Source organism: Chrysemys picta, chromosome 22, assembly GCF_011386835.1.
Source record: "Chrysemys picta bellii isolate R12L10 chromosome 22, ASM1138683v2, whole genome shotgun sequence".
NCBI lineage: Eukaryota > Metazoa > Chordata > Testudines > Emydidae > Chrysemys > Chrysemys picta.
In genome coordinates this window covers 11,198,048-11,223,831 of record NC_088812.1, presented here as the reverse complement: position 1 = coordinate 11,223,831, position 25,784 = coordinate 11,198,048, and the positions used below count along the sequence as shown (strand labels likewise).

General features: G+C 42.7%; 1 protein-coding gene across 5 annotated transcripts in view; it reads right to left on the bottom strand.

Moving 5' to 3' along the window:
- Positions 1 to 6,144: 6,144 nt before the first annotated feature.
- SCN8A (sodium voltage-gated channel alpha subunit 8) overlaps positions 6,145 to 25,784 on the bottom strand; it is a 112,652-nt gene continuing 93,012 nt past the window's right edge. For 2 of the 5 annotated variants that reach the window (XM_065576479.1, XM_065576478.1), the window contains 7 exons: positions 21,092 to 21,214; positions 14,944 to 15,228; positions 14,353 to 14,406; positions 12,723 to 12,860; positions 11,164 to 11,268; positions 8,732 to 9,002; positions 6,145 to 7,619 (listed from right to left, as the gene is read on the bottom strand). In XM_065576479.1, coding sequence (XP_065432551.1) covers positions 6,472 to 7,619; positions 8,732 to 9,002; positions 11,164 to 11,268; positions 12,723 to 12,860; positions 14,353 to 14,406; positions 14,944 to 15,228; positions 21,092 to 21,214 — 2,124 coding nt within the window. In that variant the 3' untranslated portion in view covers positions 6,145 to 6,471. Of the gene's footprint in view, positions 7,620 to 8,731; positions 9,003 to 11,163; positions 11,269 to 12,718; positions 12,861 to 14,352; positions 14,407 to 14,943; positions 15,229 to 21,091; positions 21,215 to 25,784 lie in introns of all 5 variants that reach the window. The other 3 variants (XM_008173858.3, XM_042857397.2, XM_065576476.1) reach the window with 2 other exon arrangements.

The window sequence follows — 25,784 nt, the reverse complement described above, 5'->3', positions numbered from 1 at the left end:
CCGTTGCCATTCACCATCTAATACCCCGCTGCTGCACCAGCTTGAATAAAATACAGGGATTTCACCCAGCCTGTGGAGCAGAATGGCCCCGTGTGCCCCTGTGCAGGAGGCGGGGGGGGGGGGGCTGCTGTTCTTAGGGGTGTAACAATAGAGGCTTTTCTTCATGAGGGGGACTGCGGTAGCTCAGTGCAGGTTTGAAGAAAAGATTTATTTTTAAAACTCCAACCCATTGACTTTCATGGTTGCAAGGATCATGCCCATGGTGCTTCATTACAAAGGAAGTCAGGCTCATTAACCCAGCTCAAAGAAGGGGAAACAGAGGCACAGAAGGGGGAAGTGACAGATCCAAGGTCCCACAGCAATCCAGCAGGAGAGCCCGGCACAGAATCTATCACAGCTGCATCCAACTGCCAGCTCTCTCTTGTGGCCCACAGGGTCTGTGTGTTTAAATAAAGTACATGAAGCCAGTTTGAAGCTGATCCTGGAAAGTGCTCAGTGCCTCCTGTACAGTTTGACTTCAGTGCAAGCAGGGGGGAGGGGGGAACGGGACATTTTGGCAGCTTAGGTAATGGCAGAGGTAGAGCACACTCTCTTTGGCATGGGCCTATAAGCACCTCCTCCTGCAATCCATTTGAAGGGCCATCCAGCTTTTCCCCTAGTCTGCAGCAGTGAGCACCATGTAAACTCCAGGTTCTCTGGGGTGTTGGTTATGCAGGGCCATGCCAGCCGCGGCTGAAGGGTGACAGTGTGACAGGTCATGCAAGAGAAGAGGTTAAAACAAGATGGACATACCTTTTTATTGCAAATTCCAAAGTAAAAAGATGTACAGTACAAAGGAAATCAAAATTCAGACTCTCAGACTTCCAGCCCACTGTGTTTTTACATTCTTTCACTACCCCGCTCTCCAAAACACCAATTATTTCCTCCTCCTTTCTTCATGGAAAACGGAACAGGGAACAAAATCTAGGGCGGGTGAAAGGGGAAGGCTAATACAGCATGGGGAGGGGGGAAATCAACACAGTATCCAGAACAAGTCCCGTAAGCAAAGTAAAAGGAAGAAAATCTTTGCCCTGATCGTTGTTGAGAAGCTGGGTTCACTGGCGCAATGCAGTTTAAAAATGACGCATTTAGCAGCATTTATGGTACCATCTCATTTCCCCCTTAGTCCGTGATTCTACTGTGCACATCTAAATAGCACTTTACAAATGTTAACTAATTGAGCCTCACAACACCCCTGTGAGGTAGGTAATTATAAACCCATTTGACAGATGGGTACAACTGAGGCACAGAGAGGTTAAGTGATTTGTCCAAGGTCACACAACATGTCAGCGGTAGAGCTGGAAATAGAACCCAGGAGTCCTGATTCCCAGTCTCCTGCTCTAGCCACTGGACACCACTCCTCACCTCACCTATGCAGAATACACCCTCCATACGCACGCACGCACACATACACACACACACCTCTCTATAAAATCACAACATACAACAAACTTGCAAAGGGCAAATTTTGAAGATTTTTTCTCCTCCTTTAACTTTTTTTGGTAATTTGTTTAGCATTCTTTTTTGAAAGTGGCTGTCAAATCCAGGTGCAGTACAGCACAGCCAGGTCTTGTGCAAGCTTCCCACCAAGTTCATGTAATGCCCCACAATCCTGGCTTGTAGTACCCACAGCTAGTCCAGTACCAGGCTTTCTTGACCAGAGACTGACCCATGTTAGGGAATCAGAGTTCTGGGTTGGTCTGGTTTCTGTTCTTTGCAGTTTGGGTGGGGGGAACCTCTTCGAGGGAGACCTATTTTAAACTAACACCTACATGATTTGACTTGCAACTATTTTGACTCAAAACCTGGCCTCCAGCGAGACATAATTAGCACACGAAGCTAACGCACTACCTTGCCCTTCAATTGGAAAGAAAAAAAGCGTACAAAGGGAAGCTGACCAAAGAGGCAACAGTGTAGGAGTACTACTGCGCTCCACTGAATGGATTCAGCAACCCTCAGCTGCCTCACAGGCTCCCCTATGGCTTACCCTTAATGGAGTTTCTCAAGTGACAGGAGCATCGGGGTTCTCTCCCTTCTGCTGCAGCGATCCTGCATCACCCTTGCTTTCTTTGTTGGGGATGTCAGGTATGCTGGTGGATGCTTGGGGATTTCACGTATTCTGTACAATTTGGGCTTATGTCTTTTAAAAAGTGAATTGATTGGATTGAGAGTGCTGCAGACTAAAGTTTCCTGCACATTGACAGAGCAAGCGTTCCCTACACCCAGGAGCAAGAGGGGGCTGTAGAGCCGTCAATCTTTAGCTTCCGTTGAGCCTACCAGTGAATAGGGGCCGGTTTTGATGGTGTTTTCCGTGATGCGTTCACTAAGATATGAACCAAAAGCCACCACTTGGCCTCACAAAGGCCACCAACCTGCTCAGCTGCTATCAACATGCTGCAGTCACTGTGCCCAATCAAAGCAGTAACCGCTGATGAAAATGCCAAGGGGGCTGCGGATTGGCACTAAGAGCGACCGGTCTGCTAGATACCAGCAAAGAGCCACTACAGGCCACAAATCTCTCACGGTGAACATTAAAAACAGGAACAAAACGACTTCCACTAGCTTCCCCTGCAACACAAGTTAAGTCGGTCTTGTGCCACTTTTATACACTTAAAAAAAAAAAAAAGAACCCAGCAAGAATGGGGTGAGGAGGGGGAAACCAGTCAAATAAATGGACACTAAGACACCCTTACCTTGTTTATTTCATTTTTCTTTTGGATTATAGTAATGTAATTTTTAATCATGTTTGGGTTAGAGCAGGATGAGCCACCATGCAACCTCCAATGTGCTGGTCTTCAGTGTTGGTCTGGCACAGTTTTAACATTTGTTGCAACAGAAAACTAAATAATGCAAAAGTTTGGGTGTGACCTCGACTACATCAGCTCATGGTTTTATTTTTTTTCTTATTCTTCCACATTAGCATTTGTATGGTTTTTTTTAAAAAAGGGAAAATAGACCAGAAAAGTGAGTAAAGCAACTTGAACTGATATTTCTTTCCCCCGTCCCCAGCCCTTTTAAGAACAGGGTAATAAATGAACCAAAACCACAGGGAGGATTTTACACGTCCTGGGGGGGAAGGGAGGGGGAACCACTTGTTACAGCCTCACTCTTTTGGCATTTTAATCCAACAGCAGCCTGTTGTTTTATGCCCACAACCCTGAATCTGGAATAAAAAATTCCACACCAAGGACTTTACTACAAAAAAAACCCCAAAACACCCCCGCACACACACTGTATCTGCATTTCTATGCAATGCTATGGTGTATGAAGCTATCCTGACCGCTTCATTTCAGACCAAAGCTTCCTTTCCAGCCCCACTGTGTGAAGGTTCCCAAAGATGCAGAACAATTCTCTCAGCACCCTGTGGACTGTGGCTGAGGGATATTTGCTACAAAAAGGAAAAGTTTAAAAATAAAACAAAAAAAAGGAAATTTTCAATTGAGCAGGAGGATGGACTCTGCTGTCCCTGAACAGTTGGAGAAATTGTTCATTTTATTTTTCAGCAAGACTGATGGCCTTTGTATTCAATAGAGACTGATAAATAGTTTAACTGTTAAAAAGAGAGAGATCGATCGCAGAAAAGTCTTACTTAAAATGACTCCAGCAGCTCAATGAAGTTGCCAGCATGAGCAGTAAATGTACCATCCTTCACATACAGATTGATAGCCCAACTTAACAACAATTCTGTAATTTAGCCAAATCTTGCATAGAAATGGTCAGAGAACTTATTGCACATTAGAATGACAAAAATATTTGTCGTTGTAAAGGTAATTTGCACTAAAGCTTTTCTTGTTATCTATTTTGGGGTGTAGGGTTGTTTTTTTTTTGGGGGGGGGAGGGAATGTACATTGGCTGACAACATCTAAAAATCTAAGGAAAATATTTTAAAAATTAAAAATAAACATGGACAATGGCATAAGCCAGACGCCGTTCTATTTAATTTTTGTATTTATAAAAAGGCATGCCGATAAAATAAACTGATATATTACAGTATTTATAGTATTTTCTTAAAAAGTTCAACCACACTTTTCAGCTTTTTTTGTGCTGTTTACAATGTAGCCTGTACATATGTATGTAGTTTTCATCTTTATTATACACCATAGCCTAGTAGTAAGTGGGGTAAATCTAACAGGGTTGAAATGGTCCTTTGTTGTGTTCACCAGTCCAGAAGAACTCCTCCACTGACATCACAAGGGCTAGACTATGCATTTATACAGTCCAACTTGGCACAGATGTCTGTCAAATAGCGTTTGTTTTTAAGTGACACTTGTCATCTGGGTTGTGAGATTATACAAACTAAACTGCCTCCTATCATCTAAAAAGTTCTGCTGTCTTATTTTTGCCCTTTTAAAGATACATTTTATTTGGTCTACATTCAGTCATCCTGTTTCTCTTCATTCTATATTACAAATTCAATGCAGTAATGTCATAAACCCCCCCCCCCCTTTTCAAAATGTAACACTAACCAGTACACAAGCTGCAGCTGGAAAACAGACTTGTTTCAGTGCATTGCTACCTTTTCCAATTGGCAAGATCTATTTCCCAAGGTTGCTTTGAGAAAATATCACCTAGAGTGGTGACTGACAGCTGGCTTATTGATTGAGGAGGACACTGAAAGAGAATATTAAAGGGTCTCATATCCTTATGAAGAAACACAAAAGTTTGAGCTTTCCTGGTGACATTCCCACAGAATAATTTACCACTCAGTGATCAGACTAGTTGAGAGGTAGCTCTAGTGTCTACCCAATCTGCAGGACCTTTTAGTTACTACAGTATGACAACATATGAAACAGAAAGAAGGTGAAGGCACATGACATCAGACACCTGGTCTTCAGCACCGTGCCCCATGTCACATTGCTATTTTATTGTCAACTGTAATGTGTTCCACTTTGTTTTAAAACCTTGCGGCTACAGAAGCAAGGAAAACCATGGAGCATCAAAGTGCAAGCTGCAAAAAGTAGTAATGATGGAAGAACATAAAGAAGACTTCAGAGTTTCACAAATCCACCTGGGTCTCAGCCCCCGCTGCCACCCCAAGAAAGCAACAACTCTGATGAACATGGGACACAATTAAACTGGACCTCTCGTGGTCCCTTCCAGTCCTAGAATCTATGAAAACGCTGTGAGTTACACGTCCCCTTTGCTTTATCCAAGTTCCCAAAATTGCACCTGCAGAGACAATATGCTGTTTCCTACAGAGCATGGTTCTCTCTACACTAAAAAGTGCCTGCCGCAGTATGGCGGCTGAATAAGAATTAATGTTACAGGATACAAATGACCTTGTTGACTGGTATTTTTTAAGCCCTAGATTTTGGGTTTGCAGTGCCATTCTGGAATATTTCATATTCTCTCCTCAGATGGGATCCAGAACAATATTTAGGTTTTTCTTTCTGTATGATTATTATTTGTTTAAATGTGCAAAAGATGGCTGTATGGAAATGACAGGTTGTTAAACATACACACACACACACAAATTTCATCTGCTTGTTTCATTGTTTTCCTACTGGAGGGTGTATGAAAGAGATTGTTACAAACTGGTAAATATTGGTGAAGGGCATGATTATATTTAAGGTTAACCTCCAAATACAGTGTGTGTTAGTCAGTGGAGTGCCTCGAACTTATGGCTTAACCAACTGTTGTGGAAGAGTATTGAGTGTCTTGTGGTTTAATGATTCTTCATGCATGATTCCTGGTCACAGCATGCCATCATGCAAATCATTTCTATGCATTGAACAAGCACATTTTTTTTTTAAATCAGCCTGAGCAAGTTTCCAGGCTGAAGATACCTGATTACCCCATCTCCCAAACCAAGTAAAGCCCATGTAGAAAGTAGTATGCAAGATAATAAATACCAAATAAACTATGACAATCAAATGGCATGGGCTAAATGGGTGGTTTTTTGTTTCTTTTTTGTTCAGTTTTTATTTTGCCTTTTTTTTTTTTTTTTTTTTGCTGCTTAACTAAATGCAGGAATGCACATTAGTTTTGCATGAACAAACAAACCCTTTAACATCGTGACTTCTGGGTTTTCTTTTGAAAATCAACAAAATGAGAAAATAATCAATTTTTGGCTGCTTTGGGAGATATATTAATCCAAGCAGCGGGTTTTGTTTTTTAGTGTGTGTGTGTGTTTTTTATTTTGCTTGTTTGTCCCAAGTTGCATTGATTGATGTGGAACATGCAGTAGCCACCTGCCCAAACAATAGAAAATCCTTTTTTTCCTTTTTAAATGTTCATTTAGAAGGGTCCTTTAAACAGGCGGTAGGTCACTGCTTTTAGATGCAACTTTGTCACACAATAAGCAGACTACGTTTGGTATAAGATCTTCAGGTGTCTCCTTAGCTGTTCCGTATTGATATATTTTGTGAAGTTTGTAAACAATCTTTTCGCTTGCAAATTTTTTAAAATTTGTACAACATATTTTTGTTTGTCTCAACACTTGGATTCCTTTAAATCTTTTTGTCTTTTTGCTCGTTCTCGTCTTCCTTCCTCCACCCGCAGCTGTTTCTCCTTTTCAGGTTTAGTTACACTGTCATAGGATGGGAGGGATGCGGTGGACGGGGTGCCTTCTTTTTTCTCCCGATTTGTTCCTCCGTTTTCCAGCTTAGTAGAGGCAGACTTCCTGCAAATAAAGCCCCTTTTTGCTAAGCGAACCCTGTAAGCCCGTTGGATAACCACTGCCGAGACGTCTTCCTGCTTGCGCCGGAGCGTGGTCGTGATGGGCTCATAAGACACTTTGGAAGGGTTAGACGCCACAAACCTTTCTTCCATCTGCTGCCTCAGGATGTCCAGCTCCCCACTGTCCCCCAGCACACGCTTGGTGAAGGCAAACAGGATGTCCAGGCAGTGGATTCTGTCCCCGCTTACCATAGGCAAGTCCATGGCGATGAGTTCAATAGTGTTAGGCTTAGGGACACGGAGTGGGTGCTCCAAAGCATCGGCAAAGTCTGCCAGCTTGCAGTACTCAATGAACTGTGTGGCATCAGGGTCAAACTTCTCCCAGATCTCATAGAAGGTTTCGAAGTCGTCCTCACTCAGCGGGTCAGCACTCTCCTCCGTGGCCACACTGAAGTTCTCCAGAATAATAGCGATGTACATGTTCACCACAATCAGAAAGGAGATGATGATGTAGCTGACGAAGAAAAAGATCCCCACGGAGGGGTTACCACAATCTCCCTTGAAGCTGCTCCCGGGATGCTCCTTATCTAGGTCGCAGTCCGGCGGCCGGTTCAGGATAGGCAACAGCAAGCCATCCCAGCCAGCCGAGGTGGTGATCTGGAACAAACAGATCATGCTGTTGCCGAAGGTCTCAAAGTTGAACATGTCGTCTATGCCGGCCTCATGCTTTACGTACGCGAAGTTCGACATGCCAAAGATGGAGAAAATAAACATGACCAGGAACAGCAAGAGGCCGATGTTGAACAAGGCAGGCAAGGACATCATTAAGGCAAAAAGCAGGGTGCGGATCCCCTTGGCCCCTTTGATCAGACGCAGGATGCGGCCAATACGGGCCAGTCGGATGACTCGGAAGAGAGTGGGTGACACAAAATACTTCTCAATGATATCAGCCAGGAACATTCCTAAAGAAGAGGGCAGGGGGAAGATGTTATAACCCAACTTAAATGCCTGCAGTCTCCATTGTTTACCAGAACCAGGCAAGGGAACACTGGCAGTGCTAGCACAGAAAAGTTGGCTCAAACTTCCACAAGGGACCTCTTGTTCTACATGCCTCAATTTTGGGGGGCCACATTTAGACAGCTAGGACCTGAAACTGGCACTTCTTGGGATTTTAAGGTTCAAGGGCATGAAGGCATTTGGACTTGTGTTTCCTTGGTTGTTCATCCCCTGGATCTTAAGGGGCAATAATTATTATTCGCACTAAATGAAAGAGATCTGGAGAAGAGGAACTATATAGAGCCCACACTGTATTTGCCTATGGGCCCACATTCTATTGCAAGGTTAATTTTAAAAACTAAGGCCCAGAGCCTCAAAGGTATTTAGGCTCCTAACTTTCATAGAAATCAATGGAACTGGGCCCAAGAGACAGAGACAAAGCTGGCTCCAATTGGGGCTGAAGGACAATCTCTATGCTTTGAGCCAGGTTAGTCCAAAGATATGGGGACTTTTCCAGTAGGGTGAACACCATCTTTCAAGTGACTCTGGAGTAATTTATGCATTTGCCATAAAAGAAATACCACTCTGAATACAAAAAGTGAATTCCAGGAGCCCAGTTTCACCATTAATTCCAACCCAAACTGGAATCCAGAAGCTGTAAATCCCTCATTGATTGAGGACAAAAAATGAATAATACTTTGTCTAGAGGCACTAGAGCATGCCAGTCTCTGAGTGGTTTATAAGCATTAATTAATTAAGCCTCATAATACCCCTGAGAAGCAGGCTATATTCCTGGTTTATAGTGGGAAAGTGAGGCATGGAAAAGTGTTTTACCCAGTTCTACGCAGTGAGCGAGTGGCACAGCCGGGAAACACCAGTCTTGACTCCCAACCTTTTGCTTGAACTACTAGATCAGGCTCTCCTCCCAGAGCTAGAAATAAAACTCAGGAGTCCTGACTCCAGTGTCTTCCTCTTTAACTACAGGGTCACATTCCATTTCACACCATCCTGCAGACACCTACTTCTAGTGAAGACAACCTTATCCAATGTGCAAACTTCCACTAGCTACTCCACTTACCCACAACGGACAGAATCACAACCACGAAGTCAAAAATGTTCCATCCAATGGTGAAATAATAGTGTCGCAAGGCAAACATCTTCAGCACGCACTCACAGGTGAAGAGGATGACAAACACCAGGTTGATCCACCACAGGATGTCTGACATCCGGTTACTCTGTGTGTCTGTTTCCACCATCATGGTCACCATGTTGAAGCAGATGAGCATCATGATGAATATATCGAATGCTTGCTGAGTGACAAAGTCAAAGACCGCTCCTTGGATGCTGTTCTGCATTACAGGAGAGGAGCCATGTATGGGAGAGGGGAAACACACACAGAGAAAAGGTTTAGCAAGGACTGCTAACAAACAAATCTATCAGTTAGATAAAGGGACACAATTTGCCAGAGATCTACCAAGCCTAGTATCCCCTCTTTTGGGAGGCTCTACTCACTATTCCAGTGTCTACAGACTTGGGAGAAAATGCCGGCTTTCCAACATATGATCAATTTACACCCCAGAGCATAAGAACGATCATATTGGGTCAAACCAAAGGTTCATCTAGCCCAGTATCTGGTCTTCCGACAGTGGCCAATGCCAGGTGCCCCGGAGGGAATGACCAGAACAGGGAATCATCAAGTGATCCATCCCCCGTCACCCACTCCCAGCTTCTGGCAAACAGGGGCTAGGGACACCATCCCTACCCATCCTGGCTAATAGCCATTGATGGACCTATCCTCTATAAAGTTATCTAGTTCTTTTTTGAACTCTGTTATAGTCTTGACCTTCTCAACATCCTCTGTCAAGGAGTTCCACAGGTTGACTGTGCATTGTGTGAAAAAAATACTTCCTTTTGTTTGTTTTAAACCTGCTGCCTATTAATTTCATTTGGTGACCCCTAGTTCTTGTGTTATGAGAAGAAGTAAATAACACTTCCTTATTTACTTTCTCCACACCAGTCATGATTTTATAGAGGTCTATCAGATCCCCCTTAGTCATCTTTTTTCCAAGCTGAAGAGTCCCAGTCTTATTAATCTCTCCTCATATGGCACCCCTATTCATACCCCTAATCATTTTTGTTGCCCTTTTCTGAACCTTTTCCAATTCCAGTATATCTTTTTTGAGATGAGGTGACCACATCTGCACACAGTATTCAAGATGTGGGCTTACCATGGATTTATATAGAGGCAATATGATATTTTCTGTCTTATTATCTATCCCTTTCTTAATGATTCCCAACGTTCTGTTTGCTTTTTTGACTGCCGCTGCACACTGAGTGGATGATTTCAGGGAACTATCCACAATGACTCCAAGGTCTCTTTCTTGAGTAGTAACAGCTAATTTAGATCCCATCATTTTATATATATAGTTGGGATTATGTTTCCCAATGTGCATTACTTTGAATTTATCAACATGAAATTTCATCTGCCATTTGGTTGCCCAGTCACCCAGTTTTGAGAGATCCTTTTGTAGCTCTTCGCAGTCTGCCTGGGACTTAACTTTCTTGAGTGGTTTTGTATCATCTGCAAATTTTGCCACCTCACTATTTACCCCTTTTACCAGATCATTTATTAATATGTTGAGTAGAACTGGGCCCAGTAAAGACCCCTGGGGGACACCACTATTTACCTCTCTCCATTTGGAAAACTGACCATTTATTCCTACCTTTTCCTATCTTTTAGCCAGTTACCAATCCATGAGAGGACCTTCCCTCTTGTCCCATGACTGCTTACTTTGCTTAAGAGCCTTTGGTGAGGGACTTTGTCAAAGGCTTTCTGAAAATCTAAATACACTATATCCACTGGATCCCCCTTGTCCACGTGCTTGTTGACCCCCACAAAGAATTCTAGAAGATTCTGGAGACATGATTTCCCTTTACAAAAACCATGTTGACTCTTCCCCAACAAATTATGTTCATTTATGTGTCTGACAATTTTGTTCTTTACTATAGTTTCAACCGGTTTGCCCAGTACAAAGTAATTGTAATGAAATGTAATTACCAGTGCTACAGGCTGCCAAAACCTTACCACCAGCATATCCATGCTCTTTGCTGAGAGCCTTGAAGGCCAGTGCTATTATCCCCATTTAGAGATGGGGAGCAGAGGCACTGAGAGACTAACGTGACCTGCCCAGGGCCCCACAGGAAGTCCGTGTAAAACAAGTAATTGAACTCCGGTCTCCTGAATTTTAGGCTAGCATTGTAACCATTGGGCCATCCTTCCTCTCAGATGCTAAACTCTCAGGACTGGCTCCAGCTGGCAAATCAAGACAGACATATAATGGCTTTCTCGGATTATTACACCTGCAGTATAACAAGGCAGTGTGGAGTCTAGAGTGACTCTTGAAAGCAATGGGCACTGGTGGGGGGGGGGGGGGGGGGGGGGGCTGAGCACTGTCGAAAATCAGCCCTATAGTTATTGTTCCTTTGGGTCCCGTTAAATCACACACTTACCAGAGGCCGGGGAATAGGTTTCTGAGGTTTCTTTGAGCCCAGTTTTTTCATGGCATTGTAGTATTTCTTTTGCTCTTCTGTCATGAAAATATCCTGACCTCCAAAGTAAAAGAGGAGAAGCAAGAAGAAAGCTGGTTATAATCAGTCCGTGCACAGTAAGGGAAAGGGATCACAGTGCAGGCTCGGCTATCAGGCTACAAGCTGTGGGGCAAACTGGTGGTAACTATTTTTGATATAAATCATTTGCACCAGAGCCCAAAATTATTGAAGTTATTCTGCAAATTACTCTGGCTTGCAGATCAGCTGCTAACCCAGTTTGGCGGCTGCTTTACCTGCGGAACTCCCTCACTTCAGGCTTGGAATGAAAGAAGAGGCAGAGAGAGCGGCTGAGAAAGGGGGACAGACTTCTGGCATATCCCACTTCCATTCTCTTATGGAATTTCATAGACTCTGAAATATAGGGCTGGAAGGGACCTCAAGAAGTCATATCGTCCATCCCGCACAATGAGGCAGGATTAAGTACATCTAGGCCATCCCTGACAGGTATTTGTCTAACCTGTTCTTAAAAACCTCAAAGGACAGGAATTCCACAAGCTCCCTAGGTAGCCTGTTTATCCTATAATAAGTTTTCCCTAATCTCCCTGCAAACTGAGCTGATGACTTCTTGTTCTATCCTCAGTAGATATGGAGAACAATTGATGACTGTCCTCTTTATAACAACCTTTTACATATTTGAACATTATGATCCCAGTCAGCTTTCTCTAGACTAAGTATGCCCAATTCTTTCAACCTTTCCTCATAGGTCAGGTTTTCTAACGTCATTTTTCTCACTCTCCTCTAGACTCTCTCCAGTTAGTTCACATCTTTCTTCAAGTGTGGTGCCCAAAACTGGGCACAGTTCTCTAGATCAAGCCTCCCCAGTGTCGAATAGAGCACCACACTGTTGACTCAGTCAGTTTGTGATCGATCCACTATAACTATGATTTAGTTGGGGATTGGTCCTGCTTTGAGCAGGGGGTTGGACTAGATACCTCCTGGTTCCTTCCAACCCTGATAGTCTATGATTCTAAGATAACCCACCACATCCTTTTCTGCAGGACTATTGCGTAGCGAGTTATTCTCCATTCTGTATTTGTGCATTTGATTTTTCTCTCCTAAGTGTAGTGCTTTGCACTTGGCTGGAATTGAAGGGCTGAAATAAAGACATGACTAGAAAATAGAGACATGAATGAAAATCAAGGTGTGTTTAGGGGAATCTACAACTTTTCTGAACCTCACTAAAGTTTGGGCAAAGATTAAGTTGGTTCTTGTTTTATTGCAACTTATTTGCCCAGCCCCCTTCCTTAAACAGGTGTTGGAGGCAAGTCGATAAGGGTTGTTAAAAATCACAAACAGTCTGCGTTGCCAAGTTCTAAGCGATGAGGTTCAAGAGCAGAATCACTGAGTGAAGTTCCTTGGTGGCATTATGCAGGAGTGTCCTGACCTTAAAATCCATTAATCTCTTTGTCCTGCAAATAGCCCAGATCTGCCTCTTTAACCAATAAAAAAAGTGGACCTATCTTTTTCTTTTGTTGATTGAAGTTATCAATGATGACACCGATAAACAAGTTCAGGGTGAAAAAGGAGCCAAAGATGATGAAGATTACAAAGTAGATGTACATGTAGATGTTGTCCTCGTACTTGGGTTGCTCTTCTTGCTGAATGCAGGGATGGGGAGGGAAACAGACATTGCAAAGACAGTATAAAGTATTGGTACAAAGAGCTGTTGTCTCAGTTCAAGTGTCTGTTAGACTAGGAAGGTGGCATGTGGCTCTTCTGGAACTTTTCTACCCTTTTTTTTTTTTTTTGGTTAATTTTGTGCTGGTGAAATGTGCCTGACTGGCAGCATGTGCTCACCTGCAGAGCTCCAGTACAAGTTTCCCCATCAGCACAGCCCAGGGGAGCTCTGATGAAGACAGGAGTTCAGTCTCCACCTACATTCAGACCTTTACCCTTCCGACTGCAACGAGCGGCCAGCTTGGATGGTGGTTTTTATGATGTGATAAGCAGGAACTGGACCCAGTCCCACCCAAAATCTTTTCACAGAGGGGGCACCAAATAGCCATCAGATAGGATGAATTTATGATCACAACCAATCTGGGCCAGATTTGAGCTGGTTACCTGGAGGAGAAAGCATCTGTAAATCTTTTACTAATCCTGAGCTATCTCCTTCCCAACACAGGTTCTATAACTAAGCCCTGGAGCCCTCTCTTTTGCAGATTTCTAACTAGGGCTTTGGAGCAACCAAGAAAACGCCATCAGAGAACCCATCCCTGGTTATGCACTGAAGCCAGTGCCTACCGAGACAGGACTTGGGGGAAGGGTTAGTCACAGCTCTGACTCAGTTATGTATTTCACTATGGAGCCTCAGTATCTTTTTTGATTTAAGGAGCTTCCAGTGACCTGGGTGAGAACACTGGCCTAAATCCCACTTCAGTGCAACTGGAGAACATTTTGATGGTAATACACAAACTTCTTAAATGAACCTCATTATCAACCGTCGAATCATTAGTAAAGTGAAAAAGCCTGATTTTTGGAAGTGTGACACACTCACAGCTCCCATCAACTTCAACTGGAGTTTTGGGTGCGCAGCACTTCTGTAAAAATCAGGCCCAAAAAATATATTGTGATTTGCAAATCAGAGAGGAACCATAAAATCAGGGCAGGAACACACACTGTGAAGGTTAAAATCTTGCATTTAAAAATAGTAAGAACCTCAGATGAGAAAACAGTGAAAACAAAAACTGTTTAAATACTCCCTCCGCCCCCCCCGCTGTTTGCCTTTTTGTCTTTCACTCAACATGAAACAGTGAAATCAGAGTAGTCATTTTCTCCTGTTTCTTTTTATAGTGAGTTTCATTTTCTGGTTCTGAGGACAGCACATTTGGAGTTCCATCACTGACTGAAAAAAAGTTTTTTAAATTCCAAATCCCATTTTACTTGACACTAAGAAGAAGAAAAAAAAAGAAAATATTGGTGTTTACTGTACCCTGGCACCATGCAAGTACATCCTTTAATGGATAACAATGCTGTAACTGCAGGAAATGCAACCTAATGATCACTATAGCAAATAAATAAAAACAATAATAAACACAACTTAAGAATAAGAAGTGGAATTTTGGAAGAGGGGTGGTGAGGAACGTGCTTTACCTTTCTGGAATCTACTGCTGCATACATGATATCCATCCAGCCCTTGAAAGTAGCCTAGTGAAGAAAACCACACATTCTTTTAGAGGGAAGTAATTTGAAATGAGCCTGGGTAGATTAGACGTGTGGTACAGAACTGCATGAGGAGAGGTCTCACTTGCTCTCTTGCTTTCCCTTTATAATGCACTATTTAATTCTACCTGTTGCAGATCTGTGATTTTATGGGCAATTTATTTAAATCTGCCTTTTTTTCCATGAAGTGGAGAGCTTCATATACATTTTTAAAGACATTTTATTGTTGCCTCATTAAATCCAGGGTTTGGTGGGGTCTTAAAAATTGCATAATTAAAAAGTGTTTTGTTTTTTTAAATAGACTGGATAGAGCTCTCTGGGAATAGAGGGTTAGAGGCACCCCAGGCAGGGCCGAATGCGCAACTTATGTCAAAACGAGGCTCCATGGCCTGATCCAATGCACATTCAAGTCAAGGGAGTGTTGAATTAGGGGCATAAGAGGGAAAAACCCAGAGATGGAGATGGTCTGTTAGAAGATATAACATGTACTGTGGGCTGGGAGGTGGGGAAGGCAAAACTTACAATTTGGAGAAGAGCCAGGTATCCTGCCCCAACATTGTCAAAGTTAATTTTCACATTCTTCCATCGGATCTCAGTGGAGTTGGGTGGCATCAATGCTTCACAATCGGTCCTGTTGTTAACTATCTCTATGTCGAAGCGCTCCTCAGATGTCTCGTTAAAGCAGTAATGGTATTTCCCAGCAAACAGGTTAACCCCCATAATGCTGAAAATCAGCCAGAAGATAAGGCAGACCAACAACACATTCATAATGGAAGGGATAGCGCCAACCAGGGCGTTGACAACCACCTGCATTGGAAGGGGCAGGAGAAAGTTTTAGTATAAAACAGAAGACAGTAGGCAGCAAGCATCAATACAGCTGTTTTTCGGGGGGAATAGGAAGCGAGGCCACTGACAGATCCGTGGCTTTTAGTCTAGACTAGCGTTTGCAGTGAATTTATTCCAAGTGGCTAAAGGTTCTTTTAGAAGCCCACTGGATACCGGGCTAGATGGACCATTGGTCTGACCCAGTATGACTGTTCTTATGTTCATCTGTTGAGAGCCTGTTTATTTTAAAAACAGGGCGAGTTCTTTTTGGATCTGCTGACTTTGTCTTTGTTTTTTTTTGTGGGTGTGTGTTTGCACGTGCATGTGTACAAGAATTACTTTTAAATAATTTTTATTGCCAAAGGGAAAAAATGATGTTACTGAGTGAGGCTGGGCTCAAACTCTTCACAATAATCAACAGACTCCTACCTGACTAATTGTTCAAAGCCAGGTCCAAAGCGATCATTGCTCATGGATTTGGAGGAATTTATCAGCCAGTGGCCTTATGGCCATTCCCCACTTTAAAACAAGGCTGTGGTCACTTACAGGCCCGCTTCCTGCTCCCAATGAGGTCAGTGGGGAATTCTGAGCCATTGACTTCAACGAGAGCAGGATCGAGCCCTAAAATTGCTCTCTTAAGACTAAGCCATGAGTCAGTGTAAACATCAAGATAATATTTGTGACTAAGCAAGGCGACCACGTTGTCTCAGGCAAATAGCTGAGCATGCAGGTTTGCAGGCTCAAGAAGAAGAAAAGCCATATTCCCTTCTCCAAACTGCAGCAAATAAGACAGGAAGCAGTGTGCTGTTTGGTCACAGCTCGTCTCTTTAACCATTTCCTAATTTGAGTCTTTCAGGAATTTGGAGCGGTGTTTCCCTAAGCCTTCTCCTGATAAACACATGGCAGAATTTAAGCTCTCATGCTTTTAATGTAGCCAGGCCAGTGGGGTATTAAATCTTTTATTACAATTCTCCTATTTTAGGTTCCTTTAGTAAATTAAAATTTTAAACTGTTTCATCTCTTCTATCTAGTGTCAAAAGAGGAACACTAATCAAAGTTCTATGTAAACACACTGGTTTCAGGCATTCTGTAATTCAGGGTATAAGCAATAAATATATGATAATTAATAACAATGTGGACTCCTCATAGCACTTTTCAGGCAGGTCTCAAGGTATTTTACAAAGAGTCAGGAAGGCAATTGGGGTGGGAGTTGCAGTGACTTTTTGCTGCCTAAGGCATTTTCATTATCACTGAAATGGTGATGGTGGCCTAAGCACAGAACTGGCAATCAGATCTTCTGTTCCTGACTCTGCCACCAACTGGCTGCCTTGACCCTGTGCAAGTCATTTAGCCTTTCTGGGCCTCAGTTTCCCCACCCAAAATAGAGGTATCAGTGCCAGGTACAGAACCCAAGTTTCAGCTCTTCCTTAAACCACTAGATCACAGCTGTTCCTCAAAAGAAGTCACTGTTAATGAAAATGCCCTAGGTAGTAAATAGTCACTACGCCAGCCCTATTAGTCCTCCCCTGCAAAAAAGATAAATTAAGCTAGTGAGTCGCCCTCCTGGGATGCTCTTACTCTCACTTAGGGGAATTAAGATATTGAATGATCCCAGTCCCTTCTACCAGTTATTTCATGCAAAATGCCGAAGTGTCTCAGCAGTCACAAATGATGGAACGCTAACCTCCCTGGTGAGACATGTCTAAATCAGAATCTCAAACTGGTCGCTTTCTGCTTCACTATTTCATGTTTAAATGTTTTATGTAACAAAATAATTAGTAGTGATTTAGTCGTGTTTCACGCTGACTGAAGTGATTCCATCTGTAACCCAATGGGATTTCCCTATAAATGCTCACTGAAAATTATACTGGTCCTAAAAAGAGATGGACTGAAACCAGAATCTTGGAGCCGCATCCCAGAAATTTAGATCCAACTCCAAACTTCTTGGCTTGGCCCCATCTCTAGCCCTGAATAACTTAATACAAAATCTAGAGATAATTTAAATTCAGCATAATAATTGACCAGGATGCCATTTTAGCTTTTAGATGCCCCCATCAACTTGGCAATGTGGCAGCAAAAGGGTTAAATACACATGTACTTCTACTGAATGAAGTTTTCCCTGCAACGATGAACAGGGCTTGAGACTAATCGCTAATCAGTTTTACACCAGCATAAGTCCACTGACTTACATGGGTATGAGATCAGCATCAGGCCCTTTAAATATATGCTAAATACACAACACCTTTCCTTCCAATTACCTACTCCCCTTTGTTCCACTCCATTCTTAAGTGCACACACCATAGTGATCACCTACCGTATTTTAAAACTATTCAGAAATTGGCATGCTGATATACCCCCGACTAGTTGTAGAGTAAGTATGCTGACTGGACAAATGGTCTCTCTTCCTGTAATCATTTACCTGAATAAATGGAATCAACTTACACTGTTTAAATTGATCATTATAACCATAACCAACTTTCAAAAAATCTGAGAGAGGGAACATGGCTTTTGTGTGCAGACTGTGCATTGGCAATTGACAAAAGTGCATGCATGTTTCATAGCATTACTGTCATACTTCCTGAATAATTTAAGAGCAGAGCAAGCTCTTTAAAATGCAGATTACTATGGAGTAGAGAAAAGCAAAGAACTACTTGTAATGTTTCCTTTGCAAAGGCATTTCAAATCACTGTCCGTGGGGTCGGAGGGATTGTTTTGGTACGCTTCTCTCAAAGTCAGAACCAAAAAGAATGGAGAAGGTTACAAAGTAGCACAATTACAGTTAACCCCTTTGTATCAATTTTGCTGAAGTGAAACAGTTTCCCAATTTTAAGTGCGTGTGAATCTCTCGATTCCACACCAGATACAATTCAAAATCTCCAGGGGGGTGGGAGGATCATTCTCTCCAGCATGATTTACATTTATTTTTTAAAATCCCATTTATTAGCTATGGACTTCATACTAGTTCTTTTTTCTCTCTGATTATACTAGTCTCTGTGACCATGTTGTATCGTTATATAAACCACTTTTTAGCATTAAACTTTAACAACAAAAGAACACGTGTCCTAATGACAAAAAAAAAATTAACATTGTGTTGACGTTGCAGTAGGGGGCAAATTGGTTCTATCTGCTGAAATTCATCCTAGTGCAGAAGGACTACATACCACACAAACTCCACATTTGTCCATTGTGGGAGAAGTGTACACAAAAGTGTGAGGTCCTGGGGACCCGTCCGTTGGAGAAGCAGCTGTGGAGGGGATGCTCTAGACACCTAACTTTGCCAGACTCCATATGAACCAGGCCTGATCACTCTGGCTTTGCGCCACTGGAACAAATGTCACCCGTTGTGATTGTGCTATGTAGCTTGTAAGCCACTGTTTGGCATTAAACTAAAAGCCCTACTGGCAAGGGGGAAAAAAACCCCATCAAAGCAGATTATTATAGCCCCAGAGAGGAATCAACCCTGTTTGTATTTAGCATCTAGTTCACACAAGCCATCTTCGCTCAACCTGGATTTTAAGTCTTAATCATACAATCACGCTTTTTTATAAGAATCTCGGCCAGGAATTTAAGTTAAAGGCTATCCTTCTAGAAATACATGATCTGTAGCTTTGGGGATATTGATATTTAATTCACACCTTTATTATGACCCAAATGATGTTAACAGGATCAAGTTGTCGACCAAGCTGAAGTCAATGGGAGTTTTGTTGTTAATGTTAACGGGGCCAGAGTTTTAGTGTGGAAAGGCTACTCATTTTTCCAATTGTGTCAGTTCAGGCGAATGTCCCATGAGCATCTAAAGGTTAAGATAAAAACACACATGGTGGATACCTGAAATCTGTTTTAGCAGATAAAGGCCATTTCCAGTAACGATACTTCATATTAATACCGTGCACTTGTATAATGCCTTACATCTAAGGATCTCAAAGCACTTTACAAACAGTAATTAAACTTCTCAACACCCTGGTGAAGTATTATTAACCTCTCTGTGCCCTGTACAAAGGGGCTAAGTGACTTGCCCAAGGTCACTCACAAATCAGAGGCAGAATCACAGCTCCCTATATCTAGTCCCAGCAACATGCACTTAGGGTAAACGTGCTCCTGTACAGAATGCCAGCACACAGCTTATGCCCACTAATCCCTCACATTTGAGAATAAATGGGATATAAGTAGCCATGGGGTGAATTTAACCATGGAGTTTGCTGTATGTGCCGACACCCATGAACTGCATGAAACAATTCTAATTTTTTTGGCATTGGGAAAAGGGACTCTTCAGAATTCCACTTCAGCTATTTAAATTATTTTAAATTGACACAGATTTTGTTCCACTATAACAAAACTGCAACTGTGGTTCTGAGGGCGGAGGAGCAGGACTGGCATTTCAGGGGCTGTGCTGTGACTGTGCTATTGAAGAAATTTGCAGAAAGATTTTTACAGGATTAGCCTGCACAGTTAAGGCCTCACTAGTGCTTTCTACACAATTCTGATATGGCCATGTTGTGTAGCTGACTTGAGGTTAGTGTATGTAGCCAACAGCAACTGTACAATCACTACCCTCAGTGCAGACTATTGCTTCCCCTGGATTTTCTTTATAGATATTGTAGTGTATGTCATGCCCTAGAGATCTATCTGGGAATTCCTTTAACAGGCCATTATCTGCCTTAGGCCATTATTTGCTCTAAATTACACCAGCGTAAATCCAGAGTAATTCCACGGACGCCAATGGAGTTACTCCACAGGTGCCCTGGAGTAAATTTAGAGATTAGTGTCATCTCCCAGCTGTTTTATTCCATTTTTTCTACAGTATCTTTAAATTTAAGTGTGCATTTTCTTGCTCTTTAGTGCAATAGACCTAAATTAATATTGTTCACAACAGCAACAATGAAAATCCATTGGTCCAACATACCCTTTACCTACAGAAAGGTATGTTTTGTTGGATTTTTTTGCTTTTTTGTACCTGATTATTTCAATACAAAAGGAGGGGGAAAGCACCAAAATATGAAATCAGTGGCAAAGTAACAAGACACTGCAATCATTTCAAATGGAATCCCCATGACATTGGTACCATCTAACAATTTCAGGAAAGCTTGTTAAGTTCAATGCTTTGCTTGTGCTGTGTTGCTAATATCACAGTGACAGGACCGAGTACCATAAAAGCATGGTAAAAGGGAGGGAGTGGAAAGGAAAGCTTCACTATCAGACAAGGCTTCCAGTCACCACCAGACTGGATTGAGAACAACAAGGTGCAACAAGAGGAATTAAACCAAAAGCTTTTTTGAAACAGCTGAGCTCTCCCCCATTTCCTTCCTGCAGGGACAAAAGGCCTGAGTTATCCAAGAAGGAGAAGCAGCTTTTTACTGACTTGAATACATTAGATTTTTTTATAAACCCTTTAAATTCTCCTTTGATTAAATCCCACCAGCTCCACTGTGGCCAACATCTTGGGGGAGAGAGGGGGAAGATATTTGAGGTGGTTCGAATTCTGCTTCTTTGCACCTGGTGATTCTCCCTAGATAAAACAAGTTACAGCTGAGAAGCCCCCTCGGATGCTAGAGGTAAAAGCCAGGCCAAATGAGAACAGCCAAGTGTTGAACATGTTCTACGAATGGCATGTGGTTTGGGCCAATAATTAATGTAATGAGGCAGCTAAATGCATCTCCCTTCTTTAAAAGGGGAGTGTGCAGCAGAGGGCAGGGAAGGGGACATAAACAGGGGTGTGTGATCAAGTTAGCAGCTGCATCATGATTCTGTCTGGAATTATCTTTCCACCAGTTTGATCTGTTCTAGCATGCTTAAAAAAACCCGCTCCACAGGCATGCAGAAGGATCAGCTGCTAATGGCATCTTACCCTCATCCCCTCAAATCGGGACAACGCTCTTAAAGGCCTCAAAGCTCTTAGTGTCCTAAGGGACTTTATGGCACCTAGTTCCGAGTAGCCCAGGGCATTAGCTACAAGGCTGACTAAAGAGACCTACACAGAAAACAAAAAGAAAAAGAAAAAAAAAAGAAAAAAGGTTCCAAACTGTTAGAACGAATCCCCTAGCACTGATTGCCCAGCCCAGACTGCAGGTCTGGGTCCCCCATAGATAAATACCGAAGACATGACACCAGCTGCCTACTTCACTTGACTGAAACGACCTGAAAGGAAATAATGCGGTTGAGAGAGGCATAAGAAAAAAACAAAGGGGAAAAAATAAGTGAGAGAGAGGCAGAGTCACACAGACGGAAACAGGGTCTGTTGGAAGGAGGAGCCCAAACGGATGACAAGAACCTTACCCTCGCCCTTTTATTGTCTGCAGGGTCCAAGCAGCTCCCATTAAATTAAGCCAGACAAAATTTAAAGGTACCTATGAGAAAGAATACAAATAAATACACACACTGCACAAACTGCCCTGCTTAGCTTATTCAAATAGCAGTCACCTCACTCATTCCTGGTGACAGTGTTCTTTCTACAGCAGTGGCCATTGAAAAACAGAGTACGGTTTTATTACTTTATATCAAAAGAATAAGAATAATTTTGGGGATGGATTGGTATCATAAAATTCTGAACATCCTTGGCTTTAAAGCACTCAGTTTCAAATTTGTATCACTTTTAAACCTCAGACTTTTTGGTTCTGCTAACACATAGCACTTCTCTAGCACCTCCATACAAAGATTCGCAATAGATGCAGAGCTTAATCATCACTGAGCATCACAACCTACTTTGAGGGAGGGTTAGTATAATTACCCCATTTTACAAATGGGGAAACTGAGGCACAGAATGACAACATGACTTGCTCAGAGTCACACAGTGGGTCTATGATAGAGCTGGGGATAGAATCTAGATGTCCTAAGTCCACTGTACTCTGCCTTAACCCCAAAGCCATCTTTTTTTGTTAAAGATCATGGCTTAGATTAGATATATAACTTAGGATCCATTACTGTGAGCTACGGAATGTCCTCAATAAGTGCTGAGGGTAATAAGCCTCTTGCAGGACTGGGTCCTTATATTGTGAATTCAAAGGGACCTTCTGCCCGTAAAGTATCATGTACACTTAATGGCTCTACAGGCATGATCCAATTTCCATTTAAGTCATTGGAAAGACTCCTGTTGATGACACTGGGATGTGGCTAGGGTCCTGTAGAATAACTGTCCTTCACCATCAACACATTCATCCGCCTCCCATGAGAGAGCTTGTGATTTAAAATCAACCACTGTCACACTACAGAGACACATAAGGGCAAGTAACCATTTAAAAATGTCAGTTGATCATTATGTATCATGAAATAACTGAGCCCTTACACAGTGATTTTCCTTATCAATCATTAGCTAGTTAATCCTCATAACAGGACACAGTTCCTAACAGTGAATTTTTATCCTCCTTTAAAACATGGGGAAACTGAGGCATTGAGCAGTAAATGAACTTCAAGGATGATGGCAGTTCATTCTAGAAATGGGCTCAAAGAACCAAATTCAGGACCAGATTTCTATTGCACCAATATTCAGAGATGCTTTGGTCTGGGCTATTGATTCAAGTCTCTCTGAGTACATCTACACGGCGAAAAACCACAGCAGAGAGTCTCAGAGGCTAGATCAACTGACTTGGGGAGGTAGGAGGGCCTCTCAATGTAAGCCTGAAAATAGCAGGGTAGATGTTCAGACTAGAACCTGGGCTCTGAAACCCTATGAGGGTTGAGGGTCTTGGAAGCTTGGCTCCAGCCCGAGCCTAAAAATCGACACTGCTGTTTTTAGCCCTGCAGCACAAGCCCTGCGAGCCTGAGTCAGTTAACCTGGGCTCTGAGACTTGCTGCTGCGGTGAGGTGGGGGCGGGAGGGGCTTGCTGTGTAGATGTGGCCTCTGTCATATTTATGACAGCTGTCTTCTTGCTTGAAAAGCAGCGGCTTGAACCAGGGATCATCAGAGCTGAAAGCATGAGTACGTACATCCTGATGTGAAGAGTCAGACTGGGGGCCGTAACAGATCAGGGATAGAAGGGGACATACAATACATGGACCTGGGGGTTACATAGTCACCGTCTATCACAGCTATCCAGAATGGTAACTCTCCCCAGTATGAGACACATTATTTTCCCCTTCCCTCACCATAGTAACATACATTTGAGCTTGCGGGTCAAGTACAGGGAGATGGACACCAGGGCGAAGGGATTTAGGAGTGAAGGAATCTCAGACTAAAACAAGAAAATAATTTAGCAATCTCAGCCACTGACCACTATTTTTTTTTTTTTTTTGGAGAGAGAGAAGCATCAGGATCTCTGGTATCTCGGAAAAAGCAGGTGCAGTTCAGTGTTTCAGATCTGCCCCGAAATGGGAGTGGTGTGTGTGGACAGGCATTTGAGCTGATCTGTGGGAGGAGCTGCCTGAGGCGTGGGTAAGCGGACATGGAGGAAGTGGGATTGCTGACATTTGTAGGATGAAGATTCAATCTCATGTTACTGCTCGTGCATAGGGCTCCTGCTTTTTCCCCATCTTCAGATTTGACCATCACCAGCTGGTTCACAGCAGTGGGCAGGAGGGGTGTTGGTCCATGTGCCCTTGGGTACTCTTATAGGAAGTGCCATGGGACTTTTACTAGCCTCACAGTGGCCGTCTTGGAACACATTCGATCTACTCCGGAAGGTCGCAGGGCTGCACTGACGCTGGTGGGTCTGAACCATGGTTCCAGCAAGTGCAGGTATTTCAGACACGAGACTGAGTCCACTGCCGTAGCCTCTGCTCCCATCCTACATTAGAAAGAACTTTCTCGCAAGAGAGAACACGCAGGGATTCTTCACTAATCTCATAAAGAAATGTCTTACATAGGAGCTTTAGTTTATATCAGAGACAAGCAGAAGGGACATAGTTTTACGTTCAAGTTCTTCTAACCCATCTCAACCAGTGCTGCACAGCAGTGTCGTCCCTGGGCATGAGCTCAAGGCAGCCTGGCCTACTGACTAGAAACTTAGCTTCAGAGAAACAGATCTGCGCATAAGGAGAAATCAGCTATAAGCGTCCATGAGAATTGACTCATTGTGCTGAGCGAGACCTTGATCTGCAGGTAAAAACCTCTAATGATCCCAGGACGTAGCAAGCAGTGCTGTTAGGAGCGATGCCTCCTGTAACTCTGCCTAGCGGGGAGGAAGGAACAAGACTAGAAATGGCTCCACAGCAGAGCAGCTCTTGTGTGTGCTGCTGATATTAAAATCTACAGCCCTGCTTCATCCCCAAAGACCAAGTGAGGAGTTTCAGATCCAAACTTCAGGATATGGGTTCGGGTGTCTGGACCTAGGATCATCTCTAATGTACTCACAATGCAGAAGTAATTCAAGCATTTCAAGTGCAAAACAACCAAGAGTCCACTGAGCCCCTCACCCTTAGATTAATGCCCTGGTCCCTACTGTGAATAAGACAAGAAATAGTGAAACTTACAAAAGGATATTTCGACCTTCAATGGCATTTTTCAGTATTATATACTCAAGTCACTGGAAACTTCAATAGGATGTTTAGTGGGCATTGGTACATGCCAAAAGTAATCCCGCTGGACTGAAAAGCAGAAGCTTTAATTATTATTACCCAGAAAAAGACTCTTTCTTCACGTGTATACCCAGCAAGCTTTAGGAATCAGAGGAGGGGGGTTATTTACCAATGCTACCAAACCTGAAAAATAACATTCAAGAATATTGTTATGATGTAAACGCTTATTCCCTCTTAGTTATTGTTCCCATCATGAGATTCAACTCAAACACCACTTCTGCCATTTTAGAGGCTTTAAAAGGATCTGGTCTGGCAGAGATGGGATGTTTAATGAAGATTTTGTTGACCACGTTAAGCTTCAGTACCTTACTTTTGAACACCAACATAGTCAAATTCACTCTTCAGATTTTTGCAGACAAAGGTGTCATTTCCCCAACTATTATACCAGATGAAGCCTGAAATCTTCAGTAAAGCACTTCTCATTCAGAAAACTTAGCTCCCTAATATGTACACGTGCACTGCTTTTGTTCGCTACATACGGTAGAAATTACCTTACCAGTAAATTCAACATCCTTACTCTAGCGGTGATCTGATGCTTTGAAAGGAGGGAACAAATCTGTACTGCATTTGCCAATTGTGCAATACTGTACTTCCTGACCCTAGCTGGAATTAGCTCACACTATGAAGCATGAGGACAGAGTAACCTTTACAATTTTTCTCCTACCTAGTTTAAGTGCAGCCTTTTCTTATTAAAAGTGTATCTAATCCATTTAATCTTGCTCAACCATTTTCCTCAATCCAGTTTGGGAGAGGTTAAGGGTCTGGTCTTGGAGTTTTCACTTCAGTCTTGTGTTTCGCTATATAATAATATAAGAGAGAGTTACAGATTCACTAGATTTTACAGATCAGAAGAGTTACTTAGGATCTGTGTTTAGAGGAGGGGCACCCAAGTGAGCTGAGAGCAAACAGGAAACTTCGAATATCCATTTTATTACAGTAAATATCAGATAATTTGATCCCACTTTTGGCTCCACGTTAGCAGTTCCCCAACACACCAGGGACAAGTCTTCCATCTACTCAGATATTTCTAG